Source organism: Emys orbicularis, assembly GCF_028017835.1.
Source record: "Emys orbicularis isolate rEmyOrb1 chromosome 21 unlocalized genomic scaffold, rEmyOrb1.hap1 SUPER_21_unloc_2, whole genome shotgun sequence".
NCBI classification, from domain to species: Eukaryota; Metazoa; Chordata; order Testudines; family Emydidae; genus Emys; species Emys orbicularis.
Window position 1 is genome coordinate 125312 of NW_027045156.1, and position 22415 is coordinate 147726.

The window sequence follows — 22415 nt, forward strand, 5'->3', positions numbered from 1 at the left end:
CCCCCGCAGTGGTGAAGGTTCCCATCGTTAACCACCTGGAGGCGCTGCGGGACGAGGAGCTGGAGGAGCGCCGGGAGAAGCGCCGCAAGCAGCTGGCCGAGGAGGAGGCCAAAGCCACGGACAAAGCCAAGGAGGAAAAGGACGGGAAGGAGCAGAGCGCCCAGGTGGGGAGCTGCCACTGAGCTCACCTGGCCCTTGAAGGCTTAAAGGGCCAGTGGAGAACTGGCCACACCCCTCCCCAACCCTGCCCTTCCCCCGTGGCTGGTGGGGCACAGGGCTCAGACCCCACAGACTCATTACAGCCACAGCGATGGCTGGAGAGCAGAGCTAACCTGTGGCTGGGTGGGAGCCGACGCCCCCTAGAGGGGACAGGCCCTGGGCCCCATTCCCTGCCCCTGCCCTGGGCTGGATCATAGCCAGCGCCCCCTAGAGGGGACAGGCCCTGGGCCCCATTCCCTGCCCCCTGAGCCAGCCAGTCCCTGCCCTGGGCTGGATCATAGCCAGCGCCCCCTAGAGGGGACAGGCACCATGACCCATTTCCTACCCCCATAGCCAGCCGGCGCCCCCTAGGGGGTCCAGGCCACATGCCCCATTCCCCACCCCCCCCATAGCCAGCCGGAGCCCCCTAGGGGGTCCAGGCCACATGCCCCCTCCTAACTCCATCCTGTCCCTCTTTTGCTTTCCAGGGGGCGGTGCCCACACCTAACACCGCCACCGAGCATAGTCTCTCAGGTAACTGCCCCGCCCATTACCCCCACTTGCCCCTCCGTCCCAGGCCGGGCCCAGCAGCGCCCCGAGGCCCTGGGGGATGAGGTAGTAGATTGTATAGTTTTAGGGTCACACCCGGTCTCGGAGATAACTATACAGTCTACTGTCTTTCCCGCGGGGTCACCCTCAGCACTGCGAGCAGGAGCCAGCAACCGCCGTCTGCCCCAGCTCGGGGAGGGGGGGGAGCCAGGACGCCTGGGTTCTCTCCCGGCTCTGGGAGGGGAGTGGGGGGCAAGCGGATAGAGCAGAGGGGGCTGGGCGCCAGGATCCCTGGGTTCTGTCCCTGGCGCTGGGAGCAGGCGGGGGAATGGGGAGTAGTGGATAGAGCATGGGGGGCCAGGATGCCTGGGTTCTCTCATGGCTCTTGGAGGGGAGTGTGGGCTGATGGTGGGAGCACAGGGGGTCCCGCCTTTTCCCACAATCGTGGGTCTCTGTAGGTCTGTGCAGCCTGCCGAGCCGCGTGTGTGTGAGATGTGGGGCGGTGAGAGGGCCCCTGGGGGTGCATCCAGCCCCCCCAGCATGTGTGTGGGATGGCGGGAGGGCCCCGGGGGTGGATCCAGCCCCCAGTGAGTGTGTGGGTGTCGGATGAGGGGCGGCGGGAGGCCCCCGGGGGTGGATCCAGCCCCCCCAGCGAGTGTGGGAGATGGGGGGTGGCGGGAGGCCCCGGGGGTGGATCCAGCCCCCCCCCCCCCCCCCCCGCAGCGTGTGGGTGTCCGATGGAGGGTGGTGGGAGGGCCCCGAGGGTGGATCCAGCCCCGCAGTGAGTGGGTGTCAGATGGGGGGCAGCGGGAGGCCCCGAGGGTGGATCCAGCCCCCCCAGCATGTGGGTGTCGGATGGCGGGCAGCGGGAGGCCCCCGGGGGTGGATCCGGCCCCCACAGTGAAGGCCCCGCCCCCGCCAGGATGAGGTAGTACGTTGTATTGTTGTGGGGTCGGGATTCGTGCCCCAATCAGAGATAACGATACAACTTACTACTTTCCCCAGCGCCGGGCCCTCACCGGCAGGAGGAGCCTGGTGGGCCGGAAGCCAGGACTCCTGGGTTCTCTCCTAGCTGCGGCGGGGGGAGCCTGGGCCCAGACAGGAGGGGAGCAGGGATCAAGGCGGGGAGGGGCCGGCATGGCCTGGGTGTGGGGTGTCCCATCTAAGCCCCGTCTCACCCTCCCTCCCTGCCCCAGATGCGGCCGGCCGGACTGACGGTTTCCCCGCCGCCCCGCCCGCTGCCGAGGGCCCCTCCGCCGGCCCCAAGCAGACGCTGGTCACCCTGGAGACCCCACAGCCGGCAGCGGTGGGTGGGGAGCTGCCCCCGGAGCTCGCCGGGCAGCCCAGCACCGAGGCCTCGCGCCAGCTGCTGGTGCCGGCCGAGCAAGAGGACTCGGGGCCGGGTAGGCCCAATGCCGATGCGGAGGCCACCCAGATGGAGCTGTCACCTGCCCCCACCATCAGTAAGTGGGGGAGATTGGGGGGCTGGGAGCCAGGACGCCTGGGTTCTCTCCTAGGCTCTGGGAGGGGAGGGGGATCTAGGGGTTAGCAGGAAGTGGGGCTGGGAGCCAGGACACCTGGGTTCTCTCCTAGGCTCTGGGAGGGGAGGGGGATCTAGGGGTTACAGCAGGGAGCGGGGGCTGGGATCCAGGACTCCTGGTTCTGGCCTGGCTGGGTCACTGGCTGACCTTGGGAAGGCATCCTTCCCCTATCTGCCTCAGTTTCCCCTTTGGGATCCTCTGACACCCCCCCCCCCCCATTTCTCCCCAGCCTCGCTGTCCCCAGAGAGGGCAGAGGACTCGGATGCCCTGACGGCCGTTAGCAGCCAGCTGGAGGGCTCGCCCATGGACACCAGCAGCCTGGCCTCCTGCAGCCTGGAGGAGGGCGTCGGGGAGGGCGCCTTGCCCGGCGGGGCGGAGCAGCCTCCTGCCCACGGTGCCCCCGGGGCTGAGCCAGCCCAGCAGCACCCCGAGGGCCAGGCCGGCGGCGACAGCCTGGCCGATGCCAGCCAGCAAGGGGAGGACAGGTATGGGGCAGGGTGTGCGGCGGGGGGGGGGGGGGGGGGGTCTGGCTTGGGGCGAGACTCGCTAAGGAGGGGGCTGGGATCTGGCCCCCACTCACCCCCTGGTTCCCATCCCCCCCCAGCTCACCCCCTGCTTCGTCCTCCGAGAGCTCCTCTACCAGGGACTCGGCCGTGGCCATCTCCGGAGCCGACTCCCGGGGCATCCTGGAGGAGCCGCTGCCCTCCACCAGCAGCGAAGAGGAGGACCCGCTAGCAGGTACCGGAGGCGACCGACAGGCCTCTTTGCAGAGGGGTTGGGTCGCTGTGATGCTCTAGCTTGGCTGTAGGGGGCGCTGTGCTGCCGAGGGTGGGCAGGGACCTCAGCAGGGGGCGCTCTCCCCTGGCAGCCAGGGCCAGGCTCTTGATCCCTTCTGGGCATTCAAACGATGGAGTCGGGATGAATCCTGGTATCCTCGTCAAGTCCCAGCTGTGTCGGTTCTCCTGCTGCAACCCCATGGTGCACAGCCTGCCCCAGAGGTGGCTGCATTTCCGTGTGTGGCAAGCCTTCCCTGTGCAGTGTTATGTGCGGCTGTTCCCCAGCTGCCCCGCCCCAGAGGTGGCTGCATCTTTTGCTGACACCCCCATCTCCATTCAGGGATAAACCTCCCCGAGGGCGTGGACCCTTCCTTCCTGGCGGCCCTGCCAGACGACATCCGGCGTGAGGTGCTGCAGAACCAGCTGGGCATCCGGCCGCCAGCCCGGCCTCCCCCCACCGCTACCACCCCCACCCCGCCCGTGGTGAGCAACCCCGGGGTGACAGAGGTCAGCCCCGAGTTCCTGGCTGCCCTGCCCCCCGCCATCCAGGAGGAGGTAAGTGCTCCTCCTGGGGGGGAGGAGAGAGAGCTATGTTTGAGGGGAGGGGCTCTGTCTCAGGTGGGGGTCAGTGGGGTGAAAGCCAGGCTTGGTGTCTGGGGCGTGGGGTTGGGGCTAGGTGTCAGGGTGGGCAGGGCTGGGGGCCATTTCCCTGTGCGGGGGGGGGGGTCTCTGGGCATGGGTGGGGCTACGATTCTGGGGGCTTTGTCTGTGGGTGGGCTCTCTGGACGGGGCTACGGCCCCATGGGTGGGGTCTCTGGACATGGGCGGGGCTACGGACCCATGGGTGAGGCGCTAGCTCTGTGGGTGGGGCTATGGCTCTGTGGGTGGTATGTGGGTGGGGCTACAGCTCTGGGCATGATCTGTGCGCTGGGCTACAGGTCTGTGGGCGGGGCTACGGCTCTGGGCGTGGTCTGTGGGCAGGGCCAGGGCCCCGTGGACAGGGCCCCCCCCCGGCAGTGACCTGTCCCCCCAGGTGCTGGCGCAGCAGCGGGTGGAGCAGCAGCGGCGGGAGCTGGCGCAGGGCATCAGCTCGGACACGCCCATGGACCCGGTGACATTTATCCAGACGCTGCCCTCGGACCTGCGGCGCTCGGTGCTGGAGGACATGGAGGACAGCGTGCTGGCCGTCATGCCCCCCGACATCGCCGCCGAGGCCCAGGCCCTGCGCCGCGAGCAGGAGGCCCGGCAGCGCCAGCTCATGCACGAGCGGCTCTTCGGGCACTCCAGCACCTCGGCCCTGTCGGCCATCCTGCGCAGCCCGGGTACGGCCCCCCCCGCACCCCCCTACCCCACTCCAGCACCTCGGCCCTGTCGGCCATCCTGCGCAGCCCGGGTACGCCCCCCCCCCGCACCCCTACCCCACTCCAGCGCCTCGGCCCTGTCGGCCATCCTGCGCAGCCCGGGTACGGCCCCCCCCCGTGCCCCCCTACCCCACTCCAGCGCCTCGGCCCTGTCGGCCATCCTGCGCAGCCCGGGTAGGGCCCCCCCGCACCCCCCTACCCCACTCCAGCCCCTCGGCCCTGTCGGCCATCCTGCGCAGCCTGGGTAGGGCCCCCCCGCACCCCCCTACCCCACTCCAGCCCCTCGGCCCTGTCGGCTATCCTGCGCAGCCCGGGTACGCCCCCCCGCACCCCCCTACCCCACTCCAGCCCCTCGGCCCTGTCGGCTATCCTGCGCAGCCCGGGTAGGGCCCCCCCGCACCCCCCTACCCCCACTCCAGCCCCTCGGCCCTGTCGGCTATCCTGCGCAGCCCGGGTAGGGCCCCCCCGCACCCCCCTACCCCCACTCCAGCCCCTCGGCCCTGTCGGCTATCCTGCGCAGCCCGGGTAGGGCCCCCGGCGCCCCCCAATCCAACACCTTGGTCTGCAGCCCCCCAACTCCTGTCTCTGCTCCTCTCCCCACAGCCTTCACCAGCCGGCTGAGCGGGAACCGCGGGGTCCAGTACACGCGCCTGGCCGTGCAGAGGGGGGGCACCTTCCACATGGGCGGTAGCAGCAGTCACAGCAGGTACCTGCCCCGGGGGGGCACAGCTGAGAGGGGACCTCTTAGCTACAAGGCTCAAGTCTCATCTCCTGAGGAGACGCAGGACGCCTGGGTTCCAAGCCGGGCTCCGGGAGGGGAGTGGGGGCTGGTGGTTCCAGTGAGGGGGGGCGGTAGCAGCCCGGACGCCTGGGTTCCAAGCCGGGCTCTGGGCGGGGAGTGGTGCTGGTGGTTCCAGTGAGGGGGGGCGGTAGCAGCCCGGACGCCTGGGTTCCAAGCCGGGCTCCAGGAGGGGAGTGGGGGGTGGTGGTTCCAGTGAGGGGGGGGCGGTAGCAGCCCGGACGCCTGGGTTCCATGCCAGGCTCCGGGAGGGACGTGGGGGCTGGCGCTGAGAGCGGCGGGGCAGGGATAGCAGCCCGGACGCCTGGGTTCCATGCCGGGCTCCGGGAGGGACGTGGGGGCTGGCGCTGAGAGCGGCGGGGCAGGGATAGCAGCCCGGATGCCTGGGTTCCATGCTGGGCTCCGTGAGGTATGTGGGGGCTGGTGGTTATAGCGGGGTGGGGGCCACCCGGCCTCCTGGGTTCTGTGGGGGGCGGTAGCCGCCCGGCCTCCTGGCCCCGCTGTCTGAGCCGCCTCCCCCCCCAGGCCGTCGGGCAGCACGGTGGACAGCCTCCTACGGCTGCGGGGCCGGCTGCTGCTGGACCACGAGGCGCTGTCCTGTCTGCTGGTGCTGCTCTTCGTGGACGAGCCCAAGCTGAACACGAGCCGGCTGCACCGGGTGCTGCGCAACCTCTGCTACCACGGCCAGACGCGGGGCTGGGTGATCCGCAGCCTGCTCTCCATCCTGCAGCGCAGCAGCGAGAGTGAGCCCTGCCTGGAGACGCCCAAGGGGCCGCCGGACGAGCGGGGCAAGCGGGCCGCCAAGGCCGGGGCCCCCGAGGGCCGCCCCCTGGAGCTGCTGCACAAGATGGAGGCCCGCAGCTCGGGCCAGCTGTCCTGGCTCTCCGTCTCCATGGACGCCGCCCTGGGCTGCCGCACCAACATCTTCCAGATCCAGCGGGCCGGCGGGCGCAAGCACACGGAGAAGCACGCCGCCAGCACTGCCGCCGGCGCCGCCGTCCACATCCACCCGCAGGCCGCCCCCGTGGTGTGTCGCCACGTGCTGGACACCCTCATCCAGCTGGCCAAGGTGAGGGGGCGGGGCTGGGCGCGCTCTCCCCTGGCAATTGGGTAGGTGTTGGGCGCCGTTCTGTGGTGGGCTGGGCAGCGGGCGCTCTCCCCTGGCAGAGCTGGGCACTGCGGGAGGGGGGGCAGGGGGAGCTCTCCCCTGGCAGGGCTGGGCGCTGGTGGGCGCTGGGCATTGGGAGGGTGCAGGGTGAGGGGCTGGGCAGGGGGCATTCTCCCCGGTCAGAGCTGGGCATGGGGGAGGGGGGGGCTGGGCTGATCGCTCTCTCCCGGCAATCAGTCCCACGTGGCGTTATGGGCGGCTGTTTCCCAGCTGCCCCCCACCCCAGAGGCAGCTGCATCTCAGCGCCACACCAGCCATCCCCAGGCTGTGACTCTCCCCTCTCCCCAGGTGTTCCCCAGCCACTTCACGCAGCAGCGGCCCAAGGAGACGCCCTGCGAGGGGGAGCGGGGCGCCAGGCAGTCGGGCAGCCCGGGCCAGGCCAGCGGCATCTCCACCGACTTCTGGGACTTGCTGGTCAAACTGGACAACATGAACGTGAGCCGCAAGGGCAAGAACTCGGTCAAGTCGGTGCCGGTGAGCGCGGGCGCCGAGGGCGAGAGCTCCCCCTACAGCCTGGAGGCCTCGCCGCTGGGCCAGCTCATGAACATGCTCTCGCACCCCGTCATCCGGCGCAGCTCGCTGCTGACCGAGAAGCTGCTGCGCTTGCTCTCGCTCATCTCCATCGCCCTGCCCGAGAACAAGGCGCCCGAGGGGCCGGGCGCCGCCCCCGCCCCGACCGCGCCCTCCGCCGGGGCCGCCGCCCCCACCCCCGCCCCCGCCCCCACCGTGCCAGGTGAGGGGGGACACCTACTGTCTCGGGGATTGAGGGTGTGCCAGATTGGGGGGGGGGTGGCAGCTGGCGTCTCCCTGGCCCAGGGGCTTCTGGGATTAAGGGGGCACCTGGTGTGTGTCTGCCCCCGGAGACTTCTGGGATTGAGGGGTGGTGGGATCCTGATTCCGCCCTGCCCCAGGGGGGTCTGGGATTGAGGGGTTTGTGGGAGGGGGGCTGGTCTCTCCCCGACCCCAGAGACTTCTGGGATTGAGGGGTGGTGGGATCCTGATTCCGCCTTGCCCCAGGGGGGTCTGGGATTGAGGGGTTTGGGGGAGGGGGGCTGGTCTCTCCCCGACCCCGGAGACTTCTGGGATTAAGGGGTGGTGGGATCCTGATACTGCCCTGCCCCGGGGGGTTCTGGGGGCGAGGGGCACAGGGTCCCAGCTGGGGTCCCGCCCAGGTTGCCACCCGCATTCCCCATGGATCCTGGGCCGGGCCTCGCTAACCCCACGGTGTTTTCACGCAGCTCCTGCCAAGGGCAGCAAATCTCCGGCCAAGGCGGGCGAGGCGGGCGGCGGCGGGACAGATGCCAAGATGGTGGCGTCGGGCCTGACGGAAAACCAGCTGCAGCTGTCGGTAGAGGTGAGTGCGGGGCAGTGCCCGGGTGGGGCGGGGGCGCCCGGTGCCCGCCCCGCCCCCGCTCACCCCATGTGCCTCCCCCCAGGTGCTGACGTCTCACTCCTGCTCGGAGGAGGGGCTGGAGGATGCAGCCAACGTCCTGCTCCAGCTGTCGCGGGGCGACTCGCCCACCCGGGACACGGTGCTGCGGCTCCTGCTCAGTGGGGCCCGTCAGCTGGGCTACACCCTCTGCAAGCAGATCGGTAACGGGGCGGGGCACGGGGGCAGGGGGGTGGGCATAGGGGTGCTGGGGGGGCGGGGCCAGCAGGAACTACCTGGGGGCTGCAATAAGTGAGGTGTGGAGGCCCTGACCCCCCCCTTCCCCCCAGGCACCCTGCTGGCGGAGCTCCGCGAGTACAACCTGGAGCAGCAGCGGCGGGCGCAGTGCGAGCTGCTCTCCCCCGACGGGCTCCCCGACGAGCAGCCCCAGACCACCAAGCTGAAGGGCAAGATGCAGAGCCGGTGAGTGATGCGCCCCGGCCCCCTGTCCCGTGTTCCCCCCCCCCCCGGCCACCCCCGCTAACCCCCCCTCCCGGGCAGGTTCGACACGGCGGAGAACGTGGTGATCGTGGCCTCCCAGAAGCGGCCCCTGGGCGGGCGGGAGCTGCAGCTGCCCTCCATGTCCATGCTGACCTCCAAGACCTCCACCCAGAAATTCTTCCTGCGCGTGCTGCAGGTCATCATCCAGCTGCGGGACGACACGCGCCGCGCCAACAAGAAGGCCAAGCAGACGGGCCGGCTAGGTAGGGCTGGGCCCGGGGGCGCTCTGGGCCGGAGGGGGACCAGGGCTGAGCGAAGGGGGGGCGCTCTGGGCCGGAGGGGGACCAGGGCTGAGCGAAGGGGGGGGGCGTTCTGGGCCGGAGGGGGACCAGGGCTGAGCGAAGGGGGGGGGCGCGTTCTGGGCCGGAGGGGGACCAGGGCTGAGCGAAGGGGGGGGGCGCGTTCTGGGCCGGAGGGGGACCAGGGCTGAGCGAAGGGGGGGGGGGGCGCGTTCTGGGCCGGAGGGGGACCAGGGCAGAGTGGGGGGGGGGGGGTTCTGGGCCGGAGGGAGACCAGGGCTGAGCGAAGGGGGGGGGCGTTCTGGGCCGGAGGGGGACCAGGGCTGAGCGAAGGGGGGGGGCGCGTTCTGGGCCGGAGGGGGACCAGGGCTGAGCGAAGGGGGGGGGGGGCGCGTTCTGGGCCGGAGGGGGACCAGGGCTGAGCGAAGGGGGGGGGGGGGCGCGTTCTGGGCCGGAGGGGGACCAGGGCAGAGTGGGGGGGGGGCGTTTTGGGCCGGAGGGGGACCAGGGCTGAGCGAAGGGGGGGGGGGCGCGTTTTGGGCCGGAGGGGGACCAGGGCTGAGCGAAGGGGGGGGGGCGTTTTGGGATGGAGGGGGACCAGGGCTGAGCGAAGGGGGGGGGGCGCGTTCTGGGCCGGAGGGGGACCAGGGCAGAGCGAAGGGGGGGGGGGGCGCGTTCTGGGCCGGAGGGGGACCAGGGCTGAGCGAGGGGGGGGGGGGGGCGCGTTCTGGGCCGGAGGGGGACCAGGGCTGAGCGAAGGGGGGGGGGGCGCGTTCTGGGCCGGAGGGGGACCAGGGCAGAGTGGGGGGGGGGGCGTTTTGGGCCGGAGGGGGACCAGGGCTGAGCGAAGGGGGGGGGGGGCGTTTTGGGATGGAGGGGGACCAGGGCTGAGCGAAGGGGGGGGGCGCGTTCTGGGCCGGAGGGGGACCAGGGCAGAGCGAAGGGGGGGGGGGGGGGCGCGTTCTGGGCCGGAGGGGGACCAGGGCTGAGCGAAGGGGGGGGGGGGGGCGCGTTCTGGGCCGGAGGGGGACCAGGGCTGAGCGAAGGGGGGGGGCGCGTTCTGGGCCGGAGGGGGACCAGGGCTGAGCGAAGGGGGGGGGCGCGTTCTGGGCCGGAGGGGGACCAGGGCAGAGTGGGGGGGGGGCGTTTTGGGCCGGAGGGGGACCAGGGCTGAGCGAAGGGGGGGGGGCGTTTTGGGCCGGAGGGGGACCAGGGCTGAGCGAAGGGGGGGGGGGGGGCGCGTTCTGGGCCGGAGGGGGACCAGGGCAGAGCGAAGGGGGGGGGGCGGGCGCGTTCTGGGCCGGAGGGGGACCAGGGCTGAGCGAAGGGGGGGGGGCGTGTTCTGGGCCGGAGGGGGACCAGGGCTGAGCGAAGGGGGGGGGGCGTTTTGGGATGGAGGGGGACCAGGGCTGAGCGAAGGGGGGGGGGGCGCGTTCTGGGCCGGAGGGGGACCAGGGGTGAGCGAAGGGGGGGGGGGGGGCGTGTTCTGGGCCGGAGGGGGACCAGGGCTGAGCGAAGGGGGGGGCGTTCTGGGCCGGAGGGGGCCTGGCCGCGCGCTGACCCGTCTCCCCCCCGGCAGGTAGCTCCGGTCTGGGCTCAGCTAGCAGCATCCAGGCCGCTGTCCGGCAACTGGAGGCTGAGGCTGACGCCATTATACAAATGGTACGTGAGGGGCAGCGGGCGCGGCGGCAGCAGCAAGCAGCAACGGTTAGCATGGGGCCTGTGGCGCTTGGGGGCCACTCCATCCGTGGGGTCCAGCCCCCCCTTCCTGGGACCCCCCCGCTCCACCCTGCGTCGGGCTGGGAGCCAGGGCGCCTGGGTTCTCTCCCCACCTCGGGGTGGGGGCTGGCAGCTAGGACGCCTGGGTTCTTTCCTCAGTTCTGGGGCAGGGCTGGGAGCCAGAACTCCTGGGTTCGCTCCCGGCCCTGGGAGGGGGTGAGGTTTCCTTGGGGGTACCCAGGGCTGTGAGGGCCCCCCCTGCTGTTCGAAACCCAGCCACTGGCACGTGTCGACCTCCGAGCGCCCGGCCGCTGGCTGCCCCCAGGGTTCCCTCCCAGCCCCCTCCTAGCGAGAACGAGGAGACGTTCGCCTGCTGGGAGCCAAGTCCTGAAGACGCGAGTAGCGTCACCTCACCCCCGGGCACCAGCAGCCAATCCCCCGCCTCCGCCCCTCGGGGCACAGTCCTGGGGTGTCCCTTCTCCCCTGGGAATTCAGGGGCCCCCGCACGCTCTGCTGGGGGGCCTGGGAGCCAGGACTCCTGGGTCTCTCCCGGCTCTGGGAGGGGAGGGGGGTCTAGTGGTTAGAGCAGGAGGGGCTGGGAGCCAGGACTCCTGGGTCTCTCCCAGCTCTGGGAGGGGAGGGGGGTCTAGTGGTTAGAGCGGGAGGGGCTGGGAGCCAGGACTCCTGGGTCTCTCCCAGCTCTGGGAGGGGAGGGGGGTCTGGTGGTTAGAGCAGGGGGGACTGGGAGCCAGGACTCCTGGGTCTCTCCCAGCTCTGGGAGGGGAGGGGGGTCTAGTGGTTAGAGCGGGAGGGGCTGGGAGCCAGGACTCCTGGGTCTCTCCCAGCTCTGGGAGGGGAGGGGGGTCTAGTGGTTAGAGCGGGAGGGGGCTGGGAGCCAGGACTCCTGGGTCTCTCCCAGCTCTGGGAGGGGAGGCGGGTCTAGTGGTTAGAGCAGGAGGGGCTGGGAGCCAGGACTCCTGGGTCTCTCCCAGCTCTGGGAGGGGAGGGGGGTCTAGTGGTTAGAGCGGGAGGGGCTGGGAGCCAGGACTCCTGGGTCTCTCCCAGCTCTGGGAGGGGAGGGGGGTCTAGTGGTTAGAGCGGGAGGGGCTGGGAGCCAGGACTCCTGGGTCTCTCCCAGCTCTGGGAGGGGAGGGGGGTCTAGTGGTTAGAGCAGGAGGGGCTGGGAGCCCGGACTCCTGGGTTCTCTCCCCAGCTCTGGGAGGGGAGTGGGGTCTAGTGGTTAGAGCAGGAGGGGCTGGGAGCCCGGACTCCTGGGTTCTCTCCCCGGCTCTGGGAGGGGAGTGGGGGCTGGTGGGTTAGAGCAGGGGGGGCTGGGAGCCAGGACTCCTGGGTTCTCTCCCCGGCTCTGGGAGGGGAGGGGGGTCTAGTGGTTAGAGCAGGAGGGGCTGGGAGCCAGGACTCCTGGGTTCTCTCCCCAGCTCTGGGAGGGGAGTGGGGTCTAGTGGTTAGAGCAGGAGGGGCTGGGAGCCAGGACTCCTGGGTTCTCTCCCCGGCTCTGGGAGGGGAGGGGGGTCTAGTGGTTAGAGCAGGAGGGGCTGGGAGCCAGGACTCCTGGGTTCTCTCCCCAGCTCTGGGAGGGGAGGGGGGTCTAGTGGTTAGAGCGGGAGGGGCTGGGAGCCAGGACTCCTGGGTTCTCTCTTGTGGGAGGGGAGGGGGGTCTAGTGGTTAGAGCGGGAGGGGCTGGGAGCCAGGACTCCTGGGTCTCTCCCGGCTCTGGGAGGGGAGGGGGGTCTAGTGGTTAGAGCGGGAGGGGCTGGGAGCCAGGACTCCTGGGTTCTCTCTTGTGGGAGGGGAGGGGGGTCTAGTGGTTAGAGCGGGAGGGGCTGGGAGCCAGGACTCCTGGGTCTCTCCCGGCTCTGGGAGGGGAGGGGGGTCTAGTGGTTAGAGCGGGAGGGGCTGGGAGCCAGGACTCCTGGGTTCTCTCTTGTGGGAGGGGAGGGGGGTCTAGTGGTTAGAGCGGGGGGGCTGGGAGCCAGGACTCCTGGGTTCTCTCTTGTGGGAGGGGAGGGGGGATCGGTATACATCTAATGGCTCCCAGCCCCAGGGTCCCCCACTTCACAGGCCCTGGGGGAGGTGGGAATCCGCCGTCCCCCTCCGATTTCACCCCTCTGGAGAGAGTCCCCCTTCCCCTCCCCCCCGCATGCCCCCGCCCCCATCCGGCTGCCGTGGGGCTGTGCCATCGCTGATCCATGCATGCCATGCTGGAGCTGCCCCCAGGGCGGGGGTGGGGGGGCATCTACCCATCATCCCTTGCAAGTTCAGCTTGTGTGTGTGAGCTGCATGTGGCGGGGGGGCACGCTGTCCATCAGTCAAATTGTCGTCCCCCCCCCCCGCTACTCCTGGAGTGAGTCCCTCCGTGCCCACCATACATCCGGCCCCAAAGAGCCCCCCAGCCCCGCCCTGACCCCCCCTTTGTCCCGCGCAGTCCGAGCCGAGCCAGTCGGAAGGGGCTGTTCGGAGGGACGAGTCGCCTATGGACGTCGATCAGCCCTCGCCCGTCACACAGGACGCCCAGTCGGTTGGTGAGTGTCCTGCTGTCACAGCCACGCCTGGGGCCGGCTCGCCCGGCGCTGAGATGCAGCCACCTCTGGGGTGGGGCGGGGGGGACAACCGCACATAACGCTGCACGAGGATGGCTCGTTCAGAGCTAAGATGCAGCCACCTCTGGGGCGAGGCAGATGGGCAATGGCTGCCCATAACGCCACACTGGGATGGCTCACCTGGTGCTGAGATGCAGCCACCTTTGGGGCGGGACGGCTGGGGAACGGCTGTGTATACGCAGCTCAGCCAGGGATGTGGAGGGCTCCTTAGCTGCAGGGACCCCTGGGGTAACCCTGCCCCCCCTTTGCAGGTTCGGAAGGACCCCAGCCCGGGGAGAAGGACGAGCGGCCCCCGGACCTGCCCCTCCTGAGCGAGCAGCTGAACCTGGACGAACTCTGGGCCATGCTGGGCGAGTGCTTGAAGGAGCTGGAGGAGTCCCACGACCAGCACGCTGTGCTAGGTAAGGGGCCCGGCTCTCAGCCCCCTGCTGCAGCCGGTCATGGGGTGGGGTCCCCAGAGCTCACCCTCTCTCTCTCCCCGCAGTGCTGCAGCCAGCCATGGGGTGGGGGCCCCCAGAGCTCACCCTCTCTCTCTCCCCGCAGTGCTGCAGCCAGCCATGGGGTGGGGGCCCCCAGAGCTCACCCTTCCTCCCTCCCCGCAGTGCTGCAGCTGGCCAGCCATGGGGTGGGGCCCCCAGAGCTCACCCTTCCTCCCTCCCCGCAGTGCTGCAGCCAGCCGTGGGGTGAGGGGCCCCAGATCTCACCCTTCCTCTGTCCCTGCAGTGCTGCAGCCGGCCGTGGGGTGGGGTCCCCGGATCCCCCAGATCTCAGCCTCCCTCCCTGCAGTGCCACAGCCGGCCATGGGGTGGGGGCCCCCAGATCTCACCCTCTCTCTCTCCCCGCAGTGCTGCAGCCGGCGGTGGAAGCTTTCTTCCTAGTGCACGCAACAGAGCGGGAGAGCAAGCCCCCGGTGCGGGACACCCGCGAGAGCCAGCTGGCCCACATCAAGGACGAGCCCCCGCCCCTGTCGCCCGCCCCCCTCACCCCCGCCACCCCCTCCTCGCTGGACCCCTTCTTCTCCCGCGAGCCCTCCTCCATGCACATCTCCTCCAGCCTGCCCCCCGACACCCAGAAGTTCCTGCGCTTCGCAGGTGAGGGGCTCGGGGCCTGGGCTGGGAGAGAAGGGGGGGGCTGCAGTGTGGGGAGGGTTGGGGGAAAGGAGGGGCTCCAAGGGGCATGGTCCAGGGTTGGGGGGTCGCGGGGCTCCAAGGGGGAGGGGCGAGACAGATGGGGAACGGCCCTACATGGGATGGGCTCGCTCAGCGCTGAGATACAGCCACCTCTGGGGTGGGTCAGCCTGGGAACAGCCGCACATACCGTCGGGGGGGAGTGGTTTTGGGGCCACCCGGGTGTTTGGGGGGGGTGTCTCGTGGTGCTGGGGAGAGCAGTGAGTGACACCCCCACACACACGTCCCCCCTCCCCAGAGACCCACCGCACGGTGCTAAACCAGATCCTGCGCCAGTCCACCACCCACCTGGCCGACGGGCCCTTCGCTGTCCTGGTCGACTACATCCGCGTGCTGGACTTCGACGTCAAGCGCAAGTAGGGCGGGTGGGGGGGCGGGTTTGGGAATGTGGGGTGAGGGGGCGGGGCAGGCCTGGGGGCCGGGCAGTGGGGCCATGTCCAGTGGCAGGGCATTCTCTAGGCCCTGACACCCTGCACCGGGGGCGGGGCAATGGGGCTGTGTCCAGTGGCGGTGGGTTCCCCAGGCCCTGACACCCTGCACCGGGGGCGGGGCAATGGGGCCGTGTCCAGTGGCGGTGGGTTCCCCGGGTCCTGACACCCTGCACCGGGGGCGGGGCAATGGGGCCGTGTCCAGTGGCGGTGGGTTCCCCGGGTCCTGACACCCTGCACCGGGGGCGGGGCAATGGGGCCGTGTCCAGTGGCGGTGGGTTCCCCGGGTCCTGACACCCTGCACCGGGGGCGGGGCAATGGGGCCGTGTCCAGTGGCGGTGGGTTCCCCGTGTCCTGACACCCTGCACCGGGGGCGGGGCAATGGGGCCGTGTCCAGTGGCGGTGGGTTCCCCGGGTCCTGACACCCTGCACCGGGGGCGGGGCAATGGGGCCGTGTCCAGTGGCGGTGGGTTCCCCGGGTCCTGACACCCTGCACCGGGGGCGGGGCAATGGGGCCGTGTCCAGTGGCGGTGGGTTCCCCGGGTCCTGACACCCTGCACCGGGGGCGGGGCAATGGGGCCGTGTCCAGTGGCGGTGGGTTCCCCGGGTCCTGACACCCTGCACCGGGGGCGGGGCAATGGGGCCGTGTCCAGTGGCGGTGGGTTCCCCGGGTCCTGACACCCTGCACCGGGGGCGGGGCAATGGGGCCGTGTCCAGTGGCGGTGGGTTCCCCAGGCCCTGACACCCTGCACCGGGGGCGGGGCAATGGCGCCGTGTCCAGTGGCAGGGTGTTCCCCAGGCCCTGACACCGCCTCCACCCCACCCCCCAGGTACTTCCGCCAGGAGCTGGAGCGTCTGGACGAGGGGCTGCGCAAGGAGGACATGGCCGTCCACGTGCGCCGTGACCACGTCTTCGAGGACTCGTACCGCGAGCTGCACCGCAAGTCGCCCGAGGAGATGAAGAACCGACTGTGAGCCCTGCTTCTCGGGGGGGGGGGGGGGGGCAGCAGCCGGGTACCCCACAGCTGGGGCAGGGGAGAGAGGGTTGTGGGGCAGGGGACGGGGCTGCGTGGGTCCCGCCCACTAACCCTCTCCCAGGTACATCATTTTCAAGGTCAAGGAGGGGCAGGACGTGGGGAGGAGGGGGCAGGGGACGCCCGGTGGGGACGGGGCTGCGTGGGTCCCGCCCCTAACCCCCTGCCCCCCCAGGTACATCGTGTTTGAGGGCGAGGGGGTACGGGAGTGGGGCAGAGGGGGCCCGGTGGGGCCGGGGCTGCGTGGGTCCTGCCCCTAACCCCCTTCCCCCCCAGGTACATCGTGTTCGAGGGCGAGGAGGGGCAGGACGCGGGCGGGCTGCTCCGGGAGTGGTACATGATCATCTCGCGGGAGATGTTCAACCCCATGTACGCCCTGTTCCGCACCTCACCCGGCGACCGCGTCACCTACACCATCAATCCCTCGTCCCACTGCAACCCCAACCACCTGAGCTACTTCAAATTTGTGGGGCGCATCGTGGCCAAGGCCGTGTACGACAACCGCCTGCTGGAGTGTTACTTCACCCGCTCCTTCTACAAGCACATCCTGGGCAAGTCCGTCAGGTGCGCGGGGCTCTGGGGAGGGTGGGGCCTGGGATCGGGCGGACACTTGTCTCCGAGGCGGGTCACTGGGGTTGGGGGCGCCCGCTGGGGGTCACTGGGGCTGGAGGGGGGCTCTGTGACCCCACTGACCCCGTCCCCCCCACAGGTACACAGATATGGAGAGCGAGGATTACCACTTCTACCAGGGCCTGGTTTACCTATTGGAGAACGACGTGTCCACACTAGGCTACGACCTGACCTTCAGCACCGAGGTACCGGGGGGCTGCGCTGGGGGGCTGCGGGACGGGCTGTCTTGGGGGAGGCTGGATGGGGCGGCACTGGCTGGGAATGGAGCCCCCCCTCATCCGCTGCCCCCCCTCACCCCTCAGGTGCAGGAGTTTGGGGTGTGTGAGGTGCGGGACCTCAAGCCCAACGGCGCCAATATCCTGGTGACGGAAGAGAACAAGAAGGAATACGTGCACCTGGTCTGCCAGATGAGGATGACGGGTAGGTGGCTGCGGGGTGGTTCTGGCAAGGGGCCTGGGTTTCTGTAGGACCTACACAAAACGAACGTTGCCGAGCAGCCCAGTGAGACTGAGATGTAAATTAAAGAGCTAAGCAGGACTCCTGGGTTCTCTCCCTGGCTCTGGGAGGGGGCCTGGGGGTTGGAGCAGAGGGCTGGGAGCCCGGACTCCTGGGTTCTCTCCCCGGCTCTGGGAGGGGAGTGGGGTCTGGTGGGTTAGAGCAGGGGGGCTGAGAGCCAGGACTCCTGGGTTCTCTCCCCGCTCTGGGAGTGGTTAGAACATGGGGGGTAGGAGCCCGGACTCCTGGATTCTCTCCCAGCTCCAGGAAGGGAGGGGAGGCTGGGGGTTGGAGTAGGAGGGGGCTCACTGACTCTGCTCCCCGCCCCCCAGGAGCCATCCGCAAGCAGCTGGCTGCCTTCCTGGAGGGTTTCTACGAGATCATCCCCAAGCGCCTCATCTCCATCTTCACGGAGCAGGAGCTGGAGCTTCTCATCTCGGGGCTGCCCACCATCGACATCGACGACCTCAAATCCAACACTGAGTACCACAAGTACCAGTCCAACTCCATCCAGGTGAGGGGCCGCCCCAGAGCTGGCTGCAGTTCTGCGCCAGGTGCTGTTATGTGCGGCTGTTCCCCAGCTGCCCCGCCCCAGAGCTGGCTGCAGCTCCGTACCGGGCAAGCCAGCCCCATGTGGCGTTAAGTGCGGCTGACCCGCTCCCTCTGCCCCGGCAGATCCAGTGGTTCTGGCGAGCCCTGCGTTCCTTCGACCAGGCGGACCGAGCCAAGTTCCTGCAGTTCGTGACGGGCACCTCCAAGGTCCCCCTGCAGGGCTTCGCCGCCCTGGAGGGCATGAACGGCATCCAGAAATTCCAGATCCACCGGGACGACCGCTCCACCGACAGATTGCCTTCCGCTCACACGTGGTGAGGGGCCGGGGCAGGGCGTGGGGCTCTTCCCCTCCAGCGGGGGTTGGGTGGGGGGACACGGGGCAGGGCGTGGGGCCCTTCCCCTCCAGCGGGGGCCGGGCAGGGGGACACGGGGCAGGGCGTGGGGCCCTTCCCCTCCAGCGGGGGCCGGGCAGGGGCCCCCCGTGGGAAGGGGGCGTACAGAAGCTGGCGGGGGGGGAAAGCTGTAGACTCTGATCTCCTGGGAATCGGGGGGTGGGGTAGGGTGGGGATCTGTCTCAGCCCCTGTGGGGGGGGGGGGAGTAGTGTCTGATCCTAGAATGGGGGGGGAGGTTCGTTGGTCTCCTGCCCCCCCTCCTCACTGATTTCTCCCCCTCACCCCAGTTTCAATCAGCTGGACCTTCCCGCCTACGAGAGCTACGAGAAGCTACGTCACATGCTGCTACTGGCCATCCAGGAGTGCTCGGAAGGCTTCGGCCTGGCGTGAGCCGGGCGCCCGCCTCCGCGGCTCTTTTTGTACTGAGGCAGACTCGGGGGACAGGGAGGGGCCAAGCCATGGGGGCGGGGCTTAGCGGATCTCCACCCCCTCCCTTTCCGAGGTGGCGCCCCCCCTCCCACCACACACACACACCCCCACACGCGTCCGGAGAGAAGACAAATGATATATATAAATATATATATATTTTTTTTGGTTTAGTTTGCATTTCTTCAGTTGTGCTTGGAATGTGTTGACGTGAGCCGGACAGACGAGACGACGATACAATCTGCTTTGGTTTCTCGATCCTTCCCCTTGCCCCAGCCCCCTTCTGCCCCCACCCCCACCCCGTTGGGCCCCCGCGGAGGGGGAGGGGAAAACAAGGGGGGGAGACACCCTGAGGTTTAAGAAAATAAATCCCTCCCCCCTCCAAAAGAAGAAAAAGACAAAAAAAAATTAAAAAATAAAAGCGCACTCTTGGTAAGAAACTCGGCTGTCGTGTCTTCGTCCGGCACCGCCGCTGGGGGGTGGAGAGTTCATGGGCCCCAAAACCGGAGGGGCCTGTGTGACCCGGGCCAGAGAATGGCCTAGAGCGGCTCTGTTAGAAACACACCGTGTGGTGATGGGCGAGACTGCCCCACGCCCCTGGGTCGCACGTGCCAGCCGGTGACGCCTCCTTCCTAGGCTGTTTGTCTCACTTCCGCTTCCAGTTTTGCGCTGCGAGCTCCACCACGACCCCCAAATCTGTCTAGGAGTCGCTGCTTTCCAGGGGAGAGCCCCCCCAGCCTGTCCGCATGCCCGGCCTCGTGTTCCTCGATGGACCTGTTTCGGTTTCGCCGTGTTAAAGCACTTTGCACCCAGTTTGCCAGCCGGCTCCGGAGCAGTGACCTGCCCTCTGCACGATTTCCCATTCCTGCAACGCTTGTGTCGTCTGCAAATTCTATCAGTGCGGATTGTTTTCTGCCAGGTCATTGATGATGTTACATGGTGTTGGGCCAAGCACCAGTCCCTGTGGGACCCCGCTGGAAAAGACCCACTTGATGACGATTCCCTGGTTAGACCTATCAGTTAGCCAGTTTTTTATCTATTTAATGTGGGCTGGGTTCATATGACATCATTTTGAGGTTTTTAATGAAGATGTCGTGTGGTACCAACTCAAATGCCGTCAGCACTATTACCTCTGTCAACCCAACTTGTAATCTCATCAACATACCAAGTTTGACAGGATCGAATTTCGATAAGCCCATCTTGATTAACATTACCCTCCTTTAATTCCTTATTAACCGAGTCCTGTTCCAACCTCTCCATTATCTTGTCCGGGGCTGATGCCACATCATGCACCCTCTTTAAATATTGGCATAATATTTCTTCCAGTCTTCTGGAACTTTGCCAGCATGCCAAGACTTACTGGAAATCAGCGTTAATGGACCAGCGAGCTCCTCAGCCAGCTCTTGTAAAACTCTTGGATGCAAGTTACTTGGATCTGCTGATTTTTAAAATGTCTAACTTTAGTAGCTTCTGCTGAACATCCTCTAGAGATATTAGTGGAATGGAAAGTGTTGTAGTCACCATGTGACTGTATCATCTGTTGTCCTCCCAAACACAGAAAAGAAATATTTATTTAACACAGCTGCCTTTCTGCATTAAAATTGATAATTCTACTGTTTCCATCTAGTAATGAACCTATACCAGTGTCAGGATTATTTTTGTTCCTGATATATATGTATGAAATACTCCTTTTTGTCCTTAATTCTGTTGGCTCCTTGTGTCTCTTAGCTTCCCTCATCAGTTTTCTACAATTCATAACTTCTGGTTTATATTCATTGCTATCAACTTCCCCTTTCTTCCGTGTGTGTGTGTGTGTGTGTGTGTGTGTGTGTGTGTGTAAATAACTCCTTTCACATCCCCACTCAATCTTTGTCAAGGGGGAGATTCTAGCTTTTAGGGCATCTAGTACATTGTCCTTAAATGGTTCCCAATTCTAGTCACATTTTTGTGGTTACATTCTTCCTCCCAGTTGCCTGGGCCCATCACCTTTTTCAGCATTGGGAAAGTGGCACTGTCGAAGCACCAGGTGTAGCTGTTACTGGGCTGGCTGCAAATCACATGGACCGAAGCTCCCGCTAACTTTTAGTGCTGTGAGGTTTGGACAAGGCCTAAGACATAAGAACGGCCAGACTGTGTCAGACCAAAGGTCCATCTAGCCCAGTGTCCTGTCTTCCGACAGTGGCCAATGCCAGGTGCCCCAGAGGGAATGAACAGAACAGGGCAATTATCGAGTGATCCATCCCCTGCCGCTTGTTCCCAGCTTCTGGCAAACAGAGGCTAGGGACACCATCCCTGCCCAGCCTGGCTAATAGCCATTGATGGACCTATCCTCCGTGAACTTATCTATTTCTTTTTGAAATCTGTTATAGTCCTTGGCCTTCACAACATCCTCTGGCAAGGAGTTCCACAGGTTGACTGTGCGTTGGGTGAAAAAATACTTCCTTTTGTTTGTTTTAAACCTGCTGCCTATTAATTTCATTGGGTGACCCCTAGTTCTTGTGTTATGAGAAGGAGTAAATAACACTTCCTTATTGACTTTCTCCACACCCGTCGTGATTTTATAGACCTCAATTATATCTCCCCTTAGCCGTCTCTTTTCCAAGCTGAAAAGTCCCAGTCTTATTCATCTCTTCTTTTTTTGCCCTTTTCTGAACCTTTTCCTATTCCAATATATCTTTTTTGAGACTGGGCGACCACATCTGCATGCAGAATTCAAGATGTGGGCAAACCATGGATTTATATAGTGGCAGTATGATATTTTCTGTCTTATCTATCCTTATCTTAATGATGCCCAACATTGTTGGCTTTTTTGACTGCCGCTGCACATTGAGTGGATGTTTTCAGAGAACTATCCACAATGAGTCCAAGATCTCTTTCTTGAGTGGTAACAGCTAATTTAGACCCCATCATTGTATATGTAGAGTTGGGATTCTGTTTTCCAATGTGCATCACTTTGCATTTATCAACATTGAATTTCATCTGCCATTTTGCTGCCCAGTCACCCAGTTTTGAGAGATCCTTGTGTAGCTCTTTGCAGTCTGCCTGGGACTTAACTATCTTGAATGGTTTTGTAGCATCTGCAAATTTTAGCACCTCCTTGGTCACCCCTTTTTCCAGATCATTTATGAATATATGAAAAGGACTGGTCCCAGTACAGACCCCTGGGGGACACCACTATTTACCTCTCTCCATTCTGAAAACTGACCATTTATTCCTACCCTTTGTTTCCTATCTTTTAACCAGTTACCAGTCCATGAGAGGATCTTCCCTCTTATCCCATGACCGCTTACTTGGCTTAAGAACCTTTGGTGAGGGACCTTGTCAAAGGCTTTCTGAAAACCTAAGTACACTATATCCACTGGATCCTCCTTCTCCACATGCTTGTTGACCCCCTCAAAGAATTCTAGTAGATTGGCAAGGTATAGTTTTCCTTTACTAAAACCATGTTGACTCTTCCCCAAGTTATGTTCATTTCTGTATCTGACAATTTTGTTGTTTACTCTAGTTTCAACCAGTTTGCCCGGTACTGAAGTCAGGCTCACCGGCCTGTAATTGCCAGGATCACCTCTGGAGCCCTTTTTAAAAATTGGCGTCACATTAGCTATCCTCCAGTCATCTGGAACAGAAGCTGATTTAAATGATAGATTACAGACAGTTGGTAGTCCTGCAGTTTTGCTTTTGAGTTCCTTCAGAACTCTTGGGTGAATACCATCTGGTCCTGGTGACTTTTATTACTGTTTAGTTTATCAATTTGTTCCAAAACCTCCTCTGACACCTCAATCTAGGACAGTTCCTCAGATTTGTCACCTAAAAAGAATGGCTCAAGTCCGGGAATCCTCAGCTGTGAAGACTGAGGCAAAGAATTCATTTAGTTTCTCCACAATGGCCTTATCGTCCTTGCGTGCTCCTTTAGCACTTCAATCGTCCAGTGGCCCCACTGGTTGTTTAGCAGCTTCTAATGTACTTAAAACAATTTAGCTATTACTTTTTGAGTCTTTGGCTAAGTGTTCCTCAAATTATTTTTTGCCGTTCCTCATTGTATATTTACACTTCATGTGCCAGAGTTTAGGCTCTTTCTATTTTCCTCACTAGGATTTAACTTCCGCTTTTAAAATGAGGCCTTTTGGCCTCTCACTGTGTCTTTTACTTTGTTGTTTAACCACGGTGGCTCTTTTTTGGTTCTCTTACTGTTTTTTTTTAATTTGGGGGATACATTTAAGTTGAGTCTCCCTTATGGTGTTTTTACAAAGTTTCTATGTAGCTTGCAGGGATTTCACTTTTGGCGCTGTACCTTTTAATTTCTGTGTCACTAACCTCATTTTTGTGTAGTTCCCCTTTCTGAAATTAAATGCTACAGTGTTGGGCTGCT

At 65.3% G+C, this 22415-nt stretch overlaps 1 protein-coding gene across 1 annotated transcript in view; it reads left to right on the forward strand.

Moving 5' to 3' along the window:
* Positions 1-18010, forward strand: part of HUWE1 (HECT, UBA and WWE domain containing E3 ubiquitin protein ligase 1) — a 66237-nt gene extending 48227 nt beyond the window's left edge. The window contains exons 58-83 of the mRNA XM_065423058.1: positions 10-164; positions 687-732; positions 1944-2210; positions 2518-2773; positions 2893-3026; positions 3405-3619; positions 4098-4386; positions 5029-5131; positions 5750-6293; positions 6681-7239; positions 7631-7746; positions 7829-7985; positions 8112-8244; positions 8323-8525; positions 10141-10268; positions 12727-12823; positions 13153-13302; positions 13747-13992; positions 14327-14444; positions 15347-15487; positions 15827-16114; positions 16260-16365; positions 16483-16600; positions 17008-17189; positions 17351-17541; positions 17908-18010. Of these exons, the coding sequence (XP_065279130.1) occupies positions 10-164; positions 687-732; positions 1944-2210; positions 2518-2773; positions 2893-3026; positions 3405-3619; positions 4098-4386; positions 5029-5131; positions 5750-6293; positions 6681-7239; positions 7631-7746; positions 7829-7985; positions 8112-8244; positions 8323-8525; positions 10141-10268; positions 12727-12823; positions 13153-13302; positions 13747-13992; positions 14327-14444; positions 15347-15487; positions 15827-16114; positions 16260-16365; positions 16483-16600; positions 17008-17189; positions 17351-17541; positions 17908-18010 (5045 nt within the window). The remainder of the gene's footprint in view (positions 1-9; positions 165-686; positions 733-1943; positions 2211-2517; positions 2774-2892; positions 3027-3404; positions 3620-4097; positions 4387-5028; positions 5132-5749; positions 6294-6680; positions 7240-7630; positions 7747-7828; positions 7986-8111; positions 8245-8322; positions 8526-10140; positions 10269-12726; positions 12824-13152; positions 13303-13746; positions 13993-14326; positions 14445-15346; positions 15488-15826; positions 16115-16259; positions 16366-16482; positions 16601-17007; positions 17190-17350; positions 17542-17907) is intronic.
* Positions 18011-22415: the final 4405 nt, after the last annotated feature.